The sequence below is a fragment of the Manduca sexta genome, chromosome 15 (assembly GCF_014839805.1).
Source record: "Manduca sexta isolate Smith_Timp_Sample1 chromosome 15, JHU_Msex_v1.0, whole genome shotgun sequence".
NCBI classification, from domain to species: domain Eukaryota; kingdom Metazoa; phylum Arthropoda; class Insecta; order Lepidoptera; family Sphingidae; genus Manduca; species Manduca sexta.
In genome coordinates, this window is record NC_051129.1 from 1,884,093 (window position 1) to 1,895,696 (window position 11,604).

The window sequence follows — 11,604 nt, forward strand, 5'->3', positions numbered from 1 at the left end:
ATTACATTTTACATAAATTACTTGCCCCTGTGACCTAATCTACATTATTGTCAATCTCACGCTGCATCGAATTTGACGGATCTTTTTGACAGAACTTTCAGGAGAGTATTACACACTCGCCTCTTTATCCTTGAAGAGTTAAGGGGTAGATGCAACTAATGCAGCTATCTTTCACGCCGTGTGGATGTCATTCCATGGTATAATAGGCGGCTAGTCTATCGCCATATTAGGTACTAATTTCAGATTTGGGTTACTACTGAGCAGAAGTACCATACGGAATACCGCTTCGGTGCTTTAGTTGTATTTCGATGTATTCGGTGGTACCGCTTCGCTATAGGCATATAGAGTTTTGCGAGTGTGCGATGTGCATTACCTGGAGTCCACTCTAATGAATACAGGTGGAAGTCGTCGCCCCAAGCGGATCCGTCTCCTCTCAGCTTGGTGGACAGCAGTGTCTCTCGACACGCCAAGTCCATTATAGGTCCTCCGTACAGCACCTGATGGGAAAACAGTTGTAAATCTTATTTATACACATATTACAGTTGAAAATAGTGAAATAATAGGTACCTAACTGTTATAGCTGTTGACGAAAATGTCTAGCGTTAAGAACAATCTTTGTTAATGCTCACCTTCATAAAAACTTTGTGGAAAATTCCATACTTTATCAATAACTAGCTATTGCTCGTGGCTTCGCCCGCGTGAAGGCGTTTTCCGGGATTAAAGTCCCACTATATATTTTCCCGCGATAGTAGCCTATAACCTTGTCAGCGTCTTAAACTATATCCATACCAAATTTCGTTTTGTTATACCACGTTTTATGTCACGCCCCTTCATGTGGAACGGAATAAAAGTATCCTATGTCCGTTTCCTGGTTCTAAGCTACCGCCGCAATTTTCAGCCAAATCGATTCAGACGTTTTTGAGTTATAAATAGTGTAACTAACACAACTTTCTTTTATATGTAGATAAAGAGGTTAAACATTAACCTTAGTGTGCCAGTATCAGCCTGCCGTTGTTAAGAATATTACTATGTAGAATATCTGTATTAACTTTAGTACTGTTTAACTATTTTTTGTTGATATACCACAATACCAACCTTATTACTGTAATCATTGGGTCCGTAGTAAAGCTGTCTATTGCCGCGAGCAGTTGCTATCTTTATAACCCCCGACGAGTAATGTAGCGACCCGTACTTATGTAAAAATGGCTCCAGAAGAATTTCTGAAAGGTTAAATATAATTTTTAAAACATTTAGAAAAAAATATCAGGAATAGTATTTTTGAATAGTTAGCCTAATCTATGTTAAAAATAATGAAGGTCTCTACAAGTAAATTAATTCAGTGGCAAAAAAAGTGATACATTTCAAAATGCATTTACAGACAATGTTATCCAAGTTAAGACATGTCGGGCTTAGTAGTAATTACTTAATCCTTAATTGTCTATATTAAAACTAACACACCTGGATACAGCCAGTCTCCTTGCGGCAGCTTGGCTCGCACGTACACCTTGCCGTACGTGAACGCGAAGGTCTTGGAGGTGATGCGGCCGCTCACCACTGGCGGCAAGATGTCCGCACCATCCACCTGTATCAGACACGAATCTGCAGATGACGTGCAGCTGTAACAGATACAATATAGATTACAAGTCGCCAAGCAGCAGTGTGTCGTCACTGTTGTGTTCCGGTTTGAAGGACATTGTAGCCAGTGTAACTCCTTACTGGATGTAGTAACATCTCATGTCTCAGGATGGCGAGTGCAGTGGCATATCAAACAATACTTTGTAATTCAAGGTTTTGGATGGTGTTTCTACTGTTTATGGGTGGTCCTATTGCTTACCATCAGGTGAACGGCAAGCTCGTCTGGTCATTAAAAGCAGTAATGAAAAAACTACTACCTCGCGACTCTTCCTGCATTTAAGATCTTTCTGGGAATAATTGTCGACTTTTCCGAATAAAATATGGTAATCTAGGACTAAAATAACTTCCTACTAAAATAACTATCTCCATTTTCTTAATGGGTGTCGGTAAGAGATTAAGAGATTGCCTCGAGCGATGAGTCCGACAATTGTCCCTCCTCACTACCATTCTTGTTTTGTTTTGTTAGCGGTGTACAATAAAATAAATATATAATAATTATAATCAAAATAATGATCTTTAGAGCGTAAAATTAAGGCTATTATATTCTGAAGTCGTTCTATACTAACCACTAAATGATATGAACCGTAAAATATACAGAGTCGTAGTTACCTACTTTTAAATTAGTCATTCGTCTCGAAACTATGAATCATTTGGCAAACCGTACTATTAAAACACTTATTATTGATAGCTTAGTAAATAATAACTAAGTATTGTTTGTTGTTTCGAAAAAAGTCGGTTAGAAAATCTATACAGGGCAATATTTTGTTGAGACTCAGCGTCTGTGCCTCAGAGTATCGAGATAACTGTTCGGTGACTCAACTTTGTAATTTAATATCAGAATGATCTTACAATTTATGGGTAATCGTGTTAATCTCCACACAATTGCCTGCTTTGTCGTTTATGACTATACAAGGTAGAAAATACTTTTATGTATACTGGCACGGCAATATGCCCCCACTGCACCTGATGGTAAGTGGGTGGGGTCCAATAGCATGTCGACTGACGAGAGATGATTACCCTCGGCAGTCGACACAATTATGCCGGCCTGTTGGAACCGGATATACACAAGCTGATCCTGGAACTTATTATAGTAATGGGACCAAGTAAAATGTTGCTGAGTATGTTGGCTACCTTTTACTCCAAGAATTTACTTAAGCACAGGCGAAACAACTAACAGAAGCTTATCTAGTTATATTTGTTTAAAGCTATATTGCTTTTATCTCTTATATAGGACACAAGCAGCAAAAAGTTGTTTAATTGCTTCAGTAAAAGTCACATTTGCCACTATAAACTTACCCACTAAACAAATTAAGCGTGCCAGACAAAATGGTTTCATTTGTAAATCCTGGTAAGTCCTGTTGCAGTTTTGGGGTGATCCGCAGCGTTCCACCGGCGGTCGAGACGGTCTGATCAGTAGCTAGGTGCTGGTATGACACGAAGGATACTCCTGTAAATAACAATGGCTTTTATTTGTATTTCCAACGAGTAGGATAGAGCTCCACTCTGCAAAAATTACGAGTGATGTTAGTAACATTTCATTATCCTTAGATCGCAAAAATAGGGCATCAAATGTAGTCTGCGTAGAACGTATACTGATGCTATTCGTGATTGCATTAGTGACATTCAAGAAAGGTAAAACTGGCTTAGTATCACTATTATCTATCTATATATATAAAAATGAATCCTATTTCCCTTGGTCACGCCATCACACGTGAACGACTGAACCAATTTCACTATATTTTTGTTGTGTTTGTTATTGTCAGAGAAGGATCTTATGAAAGTAAAAATTAGGTTGAGCGGAACGTTAGAAAATTTAAGTAAAGTTAATTTCAGCGATTGACAGAATGCGCACTGCAAATTCATAGTTGACAGGACATCGTCTGTCGGGTTAGCTAATTTTAAAATAAACGCGGCTACGGACTAATAAAGAGCATGCGAATAACACACACAAATCCACCTAAAGGCAAAACTGAGGCCGGTCATTACGTGAACATTGTCCTTTATTACTTATGTCCGATATAAAGATAATTAATTTAGTGTGTGGCTTTGGGTCAGTATTACCACAATATCGGCCCACATGATTGTTTTAATCAACTCTACAGGACCTAATGAAATAAGAGGGAAAGAAAACATATATCAGCAATTCGATACAAAGCTTGATGCGACAAAGATAATACATCCGAAATGGTTGATTGGAAAAGATAGAGGAAACTTTAAAAGCTGATTTATCCTGGCACGATAAAAAGAACTTCATCGTGCCTGATACTGACGACGTTAACGATGGTGTAGATGACAATAATGGTTAAGATATAAAACTCACGGGATGGGTGTTAGGTATGTACTGCTCAATCTGCCACACGCTCTCGTCCAACATGTCGAAGTTGTCTTCGAAGAGAGTCTGTCCGGCGCAGGCGAACCCGCCGCGAACTTTAGTACGAGTGGGCTTACAATCCTCCGGCAGCACCGTTCCGGGCCGGATCGGACCAGTCACGATAGACCTGTCTTCCAGTTCTGGAAGGTGGAAATTGTAAATGGTATTACCACAATGCAAAGGCAATGCCATTAGTGTATACCGCTAGCAATTATAAAGTGAAAAGGTCGTACCACTTCATTGGTCTAATTGCATGTTTCGTTACGTGCCAAGAGATTTTGTGTTTAAGGTAACTAAAAAGTGAGTTTTCCAAACAAAATAAGCATGAGTTTCCGGGATATGTGCGTGATTGCTTTTCCTTGTGTTCAATGTTCACCCCACATCACAACATGGAACGGATAACTGGACACACTGTTGCACAGCTGCACATCTGCCTAGTTCTAAAAGAAAATATTTAGAATAAATTTAATTTGCCTTTACTTACTTGTGACAGTGAAGCTCAAATTATCCTTCAAGTAACCTTTACTATTCATCGACACGAAAACATAATAGTTGATGACGTCACCCACTTTCAACTCCAATTCGGGGTCTTCGTAGATCCACATCCCGTTCTTTGCTTTGAGGACCTCTCCCGCTATTGTACCGACGTCATTTTTATTAATACCCCTGTTAATGTTGCCATGGAAGGCGAACAGGCCTATGTTTTGTCCATCTGAAAAATAAAAAATGTATGTTATAACTTAGACCACCAAATGACAATGTGCATCGTTAATAAACTCCCATAATATCAGAAACATCATTAATGCTATATCGGAGGAAATTAATAGGGGATTTGATAGGACTGGGAAGTATTTGGCCTCTGGAAATCTCACACACAATTCAAAACCCAATAGTAAACAATTAATTAACTTTGTTTTAAAAATAAATATATGAGTAACTTACATTTAGAAATAAGAGATAGATAAATAGCTAATAAAGAAATAGGAGATAATAGTGCGTGGAGAAGAGAAAGGAGACAATGAAAGAATTGTTAATAGTATAAATTAGCATACAAAGAGATACATATATACGAGTGTAACCCAATGTTTAAAATTAGAAAAGGCAGTTGTCTCTAGATATTTATGTTCTTGATTACGTGAAACTTGTATGCTTTGCCTGCTTTGAAATATAAAATTTGCCAAAGATTACTGTAAATAGCCTATGAAAAAGAGATAATGAAATTTTCTGTTAGCGAAAAGGTTTTAGAATTAATACAGTATTTCAATTAACGTGAGCAAAAGAACAACTAAGAAAACTGAAGCCCTAATTTATTTCACAATTATAAAATTTTACTAAAATATAAATCTTGTTTAGGAGCATCAATATGTGCTCATCTTGCATAAGTGAACAAAAAGATGCCACACGCCAATCCGGTTCGACTAGTGTTTATACCGTGGTATAATAGCCTTTGTATAGCATTCCGAAATTGATTTACTATCAATTTTAATTGCTTGCCTATATCTAAATACACTATGATACGTGAACAGTGCTTTTGTCTTCTAAAGCTGGCATCATGTTATGCAAATTATTCTGAGGATTTATTAAAAATTTAACAATTAACCTGATCGAAAAATACTAGATATAATTGCCTCATCCGCGTGGAATTAATTGCTTTTTTACCGGTCCGCATGCCGACAAATACGGTAATGATTAGATTGTTAGTTGGCCACGACTACCCGCATCCATATTCGTTGATCATCCTCTCCCACAAACCGTCCTGAGCCGAGGTTCGTAACCCGTCAGTGGGTTGACCTCAGCATGGTCGCTTAATTTTCAAGGGTTCTAAAGCGCTCTACCAAAAGTCCGGTGTGTATGTATAAGTCGGACCTTGTTAGGCTAACAAACGTAGGGTCGTGTTAAAAATGCCTTTTTGCCTGGATTTATGCTTATAATTATAGTATGAAGAATATAGACGTCCTAGACGAAATCAGCGAGTCCATTGAGCTGTTTTAATATGATGCGCAATTTATTATCACACTTCTATACACAATAACTCGATAAGAATAAAAACCGAATGAAAAATATGACAAAAACTCTATAGAAGAGTATAATGCCCATATATAATGATGTTTGTTTTAAATGTTAACATAATTTTATGCATTTGCGCGATCGAGGACTTTAAAGAATAAACAAGCGACAAAATGACCCCTTCGTGATAACATTAAGAAAGTGTCAATACGGGGTCAGTGTCAATCATTCGACAATAGCAACATGTTGGGACACTGTCTTCTTTAGTTATTAATTAATCGTATAGTAATGTATTGCTAGTCCAGTTAGGAGCAGACTCTACAGGTAAAAATGTTTGATTACGTTACAAGTTGCAAATAATTGGTACCCGGAACATCAAATCTGCATTATTACTTATTGAGTCAATAGTTATTAAAAGTTTATGAGTTATGACGTTTCTTCTTTATCATCCAAGTAATTATGTTTCTTAGTGAAGATTGCGGTTTAATGTAACTTGATGAGCTGGTGGCGAGATTGGATAACTCTTAATTATAAAATCTGTTTACTTAAAATTGACGATAAATACAGTTGGGTGCGTGATATGTTTTAATAATACTGCACATAATGCAAACCGTGATACCCATATCATAATACAGTTAAATAAAATATTTGTCTATAAAATTAAATATGTATTATTTTTTGTGTTTACAACTCACTGATAATAAAATAGGAAAATTAAAATAAAACTGCCGTTCACCAGATTCTTAATTCCTAAATTCGTTGAGGTAAACCTGTATGTAGTTTTTAAGCTTCTTTCCTTCACAAAAAACGCCTTATAAGAGAATAAAGGAAGTTTTTATACATATTGGAAACGTCAAAGGTATACCGGTTAGGTTACTTACCGGGTATCGAAACACTAAAACCTTTTGGTTTGTATGCATGTATGGATACGTTAGGTATTTGACCGACAGTCAAGTGAACACACAAAAACAACGTGATCACACGTCCGCACCACCACGCAGCCATCTTGACACTGAGTGACGAATGCTGATGCACTCGTGTAGACGTGTTTACACGTCTGTCAGAATTGCTTTGTAAAAAGGGGCTTTTTTGCTGTTAGGTATAATGCAGATTTGTATGTTGATATTATTTATAATATTTTTTCATGAATGGATTATTCCTCTTTCTCATGGACTGTATGCAGGGTCTATATTTTATATTTCAATGTTAACTTTCTTTATTATAATAAATGCGATGGAAATCGAGATAAAACACTGTTAAAATTTGTGATGTTTTGATAATTCTTGTGATAAACTGATGTGTCAAAATAATATTATATTTTTTTAAGATTTTGTGACGTCAACGTCACTGACCTTTGCGTGTGATAACATACTAATCTAGTGTATCCATGAATAAATTCCTACATATTGTAATAAAAATACCGTATCTACTACTAATGTTTTACTGGTGGTAGGTCTCTTATACAGTTGTGTTTCGGTTTGAAGGATATTGTAGCCAGTGTAACTACAGGACATAGTGAGACTTAACATCACGTAAAAAAATGCAATCTTGTCATTGGTCCGTTAGCTTCTTCACGTTGAGAAGTCCCAGGTTCAGTTCCTTCGATCACTTAATTGTCCCACTAGCATTCTGTCACCTTATCTGAAAAAAAATAACACCATTAATTCTAATAGCGGTGCGCAGTTATAGGAACAAAGGGTCGATAATTCAACAACTGATTACTTTTGGGAGGCTATGGACCTCCGGTAAGCCACATCAAGATTCTGGTGGAGACGCTACTACCTATTATTATTATATTTTAATACACGACAATAGGGTACCGGACTCATTTTTGTTCTTTACTATTATCAAATATTTACATAATATAAATTATAAACTGAAGGAATTATCAAAATCCGGTAATAAATCAACAAGTTATAAGTCTTTGAATTTCGGTGGAAAGGGTAATTAACAAGAAACACAAAAGAGACGTAATACCCACATGTGACGTCATCGGGAATTAAGACGCGTGCGAAAGAAAGAGATGAAGCGATATCCCCACATCGCGCCCACTTCTGCATATACAATATTTTAAATATGAATTACTCGCTCATTTTTTAACCAATTTTTATGCAGTTTTCGCAGGAGTGCTTCTTTTTCGTATTATTAACCATTACATATAGAATAATGTACAAAATCAAGCATAGGCCGGTCCCCTATTGTTTCTAGTTTCCCCTTGACAGTACTTGAAGCCAGGGAGAAGGTATAAAAAAATGAGTAAAATTTTGGAACATGCTTGAAAATATGTTTGTCTGACCTCATATTAGTATTGAAGGATACGTAGTAGAATGAGGTATTTACTATACGCTGTATTTGCTTACACCAGGATACGAAATAAACTCACCATATACATAGCGTAGTTACCCATATTTTTAACACCATGTCTATTTATTTATTTATAAAGATACACTAAACAGATTACTGACAATAATAATCTAAGTTACATTACAGTGGATCTAGTGGCTAGTCAGAATCCAAATAGAAGTGTATACAAGTTATTCAAATTAGGTGACAAGTACATGTTATTTAGTTACAAAATAATAAATATATCATGTCTGTAGAATGAATAATTGATTTATTCACTCTAAGTTTCAAACATTTTATCATTATGACGTTTCGACTTTCTTGTCGTCGCCCGATGTGGTTAGGGGACGGCCCGTCAATCAGCGTATTATAAATACCTATTACTTTAAATAATAAATTGGTAGGAATCATTTAAAAACGAACATAGAAGAAAGGAAAAACAAAGCATCAATTAATTTTATAAAATATCCGACATTACCAAGGATCTGGTTGGTAGATGGTTAAAAAAGAAAGCGTTATAAACAAAGGTTTTTAATATAGCAGAGTGATATTCCATTACCACGCGCAATATGAACACTTGAAATTGTCCCAATTGGGACGTTCTACCGCTATTAAGTATTCGTTACTAATGTGTCACATTTTATTAAAATTCTAAGAATGAGTAGTTGTAAGAAATTAACTATTTTTTATGTTCACGATTACTAATGAAAAAGGGGCATTCCCTGCGTAGAGCGAGCGTCGACCCGAGATAAACAACACTAAAACAAGATTACTAATACCTAGTAGTTGTAAGCGATGGTGTTTCCGTGAATTACTAAAATCATTTACGGGCATCATTTCGAAGACCTTGCAGCCTTCATGGTCACGGGGGGGACTGAGGTGTTGTTCGTCCGTAAAGTCAAAGTTACAATATCTATCTACATTTTACAATTCTACAACTTATTTAAAATTTTAGCTGTTGGTGATCCGATCTACGCAGAATGAGCTCACAGTGACTTGAAATCTGGCAGCCGGTCTTTTGGGTTCCGATTTAATTAAATGTAGAACTGGATCCCAGGCTTGTGCAAGCTTCCAACCATCTTCCCTATTGAAATTAGGATGTTTTTAATTTCAATAGCCTCGCGAATCATCCTGGGCAGGAATCGGTGTTCTTTGTCTAACATTCGCGTAAACATAAGAAATCATTATAAAAATATTAGTCAAATAAGTAAAATATTTAAATAGTAAAAATAGTAATATTTGTTGTTCAAGTGAATTAAGTTATAACAGGGAACGCTTTGGTTGCAGTTTTAGTTCAGATTTTGAACACATAGTTTATATAGAGGTTCGTGTCTATAGAATATAAGTCAATGTTTACGGAATTGTTCTGTGTCGACTTGTGGTGGAGTTGACTGTTTCAGAGGCTTTGCTGTAATGCGTACGCGGTACAAGTACGACTATTGCGCTGAGGTCCTGGGTTCGAATCCCAGGCCAAAAATATTTGTGACTGGTTTTTTCATCTTAAAAAATACTCAGTCGCAGCTCGGAGTCGTGAAGTGGGGGGTGCGATACCTCCCTTGCCTCGAAAAGCATGTAGAGCCGTAATGGACCAAGGGGTCCTGCGCCTTATCTCTCTCTGGTCATGTCACCAACTATAAATGTTATGTACGTCGCACTTGTTGTACATATCAGTGACTATAATTATTGTTTAAAACTAGTGTAACTATGTGTAACTTTTATTATATGTACAATGTGGCAGTGCTAATAAATACATAAACAAAAATGAAGGAACAGAGTGTGCACTTGTGTATTGCGCAAATCCTTGTGCACTATAATATCTCCTGCGTACCATTTTTTTTTTTTTTCGCGGAGAAGGTGTCTTATGACTACCGCCCAGCCTTCGTGGGGGGCGACTGGGCGGTTATGTTGGGGTCTCCGTGCCTTACGACCCGGCGTTGCGCTGCCCGGATTTGATGTCGACCTTCAGGCGACCGCCGGGCCCAGTCCCTAACATTTATACAACGCACGGCACACCAACTAAAACTCCGCGGTGGCCCGCTTCGGCGCATTAGGGACGACTGCAGGCTTCCTCTGACGGAAATGTCTAAGTCTACATCCACAGCCGCCCCTGCGCGGTGCCGCCTAGTGCGGTCTGTCACCAGTGAGGGGGTGGGGGGGGGGGACTCAGGAGCCCCCGCGCACCGAAGGACGCCCTCGGCGTCTGCGGCAGCATGAGGCCAACTGCACACTGCCGTCCATCCCGGGGGTCAACCGAAAATTGTGCAAAGATGCACAAAAATGCACTAGAGCGGACAACCCCCTGTTGCCCGGCGACGACCCCCATCGTGGCCCCTATTAGTCGCCTTTTACGACAGGTAGGGGATACCGTGGTGAAATTCTCCAAACGCCCTCAATCCACAGGGCGGATCTCCTGCGTACCTGGCTGATCTCCGTTAAGATTGGCCGCCGTGGCCAAAATTCGCTTCGGAGCGATTTACTTGTCGCACCTAGGCTATGTAACGATATATTATCATAAGTTCCATAATGATTAGGACTATTATTTTATGTGATATGACCATAATAACAAATACAGGGAATAATACGATTTAAAGGATACTTAGATATTTTTGTCAATTATAATATCGCTAACAGCCTGTCTCGTGATATCTGAGAAAAGACCAATCGTCGAATATACTATAGGGCAAGCTAAATACAAAAACCATGACTTTAAATAAATGTGAAACAGACCTTTATTAATAATTTTTCCGGGATAAAAGTCCAGTTATATATTTTCCGGGATAAAAGTAGCCTTAGGACTGTACCTTTCTATTAGTGAAAAAAAAAATCTAAACCAGTGTAGTAGTTCCTAAGATTAATGCATTCAAACAAACTCTTCAGCTTTATATAATATGTTAATTTGGTTAGATTGACAATTTAATAAGGAATATCATGGTAGTTAAAAAATGTCAATGAGACCTGATTTTTTTTTAAAGAGATTTTTCCGAAATTTGCATATTCTGGCCAGCAACTCGTGAGCCATCAAGTATGAAACGAATTGCTCAAGGCAGTTTGCTCTGGGAGGCTCCTTAATCTAGATTGATGGCGGTAATTTAATAAATGTGGATCGATACGGAAGGTCCAGAAGAATAAGAAGGTAGCTTCAAGAACTTGCGCTACTGACGGTGCGGCGTATAGCCTCTTTTGATAAATTGCGACTTTCAATGTACATACAAAGTGATCTAAGCAAACTTGAAAAATGAAATATAGAG

At 37.6% G+C, this 11,604-nt stretch overlaps 1 protein-coding gene across 1 annotated transcript in view; it reads right to left on the reverse strand.

Annotated features, from left to right (window-relative positions):
- Nucleotides 1–7,069, reverse strand: part of LOC115445178 (beta-1,3-glucan-binding protein) — a 12,905-nt gene extending 5,836 nt beyond the window's left edge. Inside the window, exons 1-7 of the mRNA XM_037438924.1 lie at nt 6,895–7,069; nt 4,491–4,718; nt 3,952–4,146; nt 2,932–3,079; nt 1,459–1,616; nt 1,096–1,220; nt 374–497 (exon numbers count right to left, since the gene is read on the reverse strand). Of these exons, the coding sequence (XP_037294821.1) occupies nt 374–497; nt 1,096–1,220; nt 1,459–1,616; nt 2,932–3,079; nt 3,952–4,146; nt 4,491–4,718; nt 6,895–7,018 (1,102 nt within the window). The 5' untranslated portion in view covers nt 7,019–7,069. The remainder of the gene's footprint in view (nt 1–373; nt 498–1,095; nt 1,221–1,458; nt 1,617–2,931; nt 3,080–3,951; nt 4,147–4,490; nt 4,719–6,894) is intronic.
- Between the last annotated feature and the right edge of the window lie 4,535 nt (nt 7,070–11,604).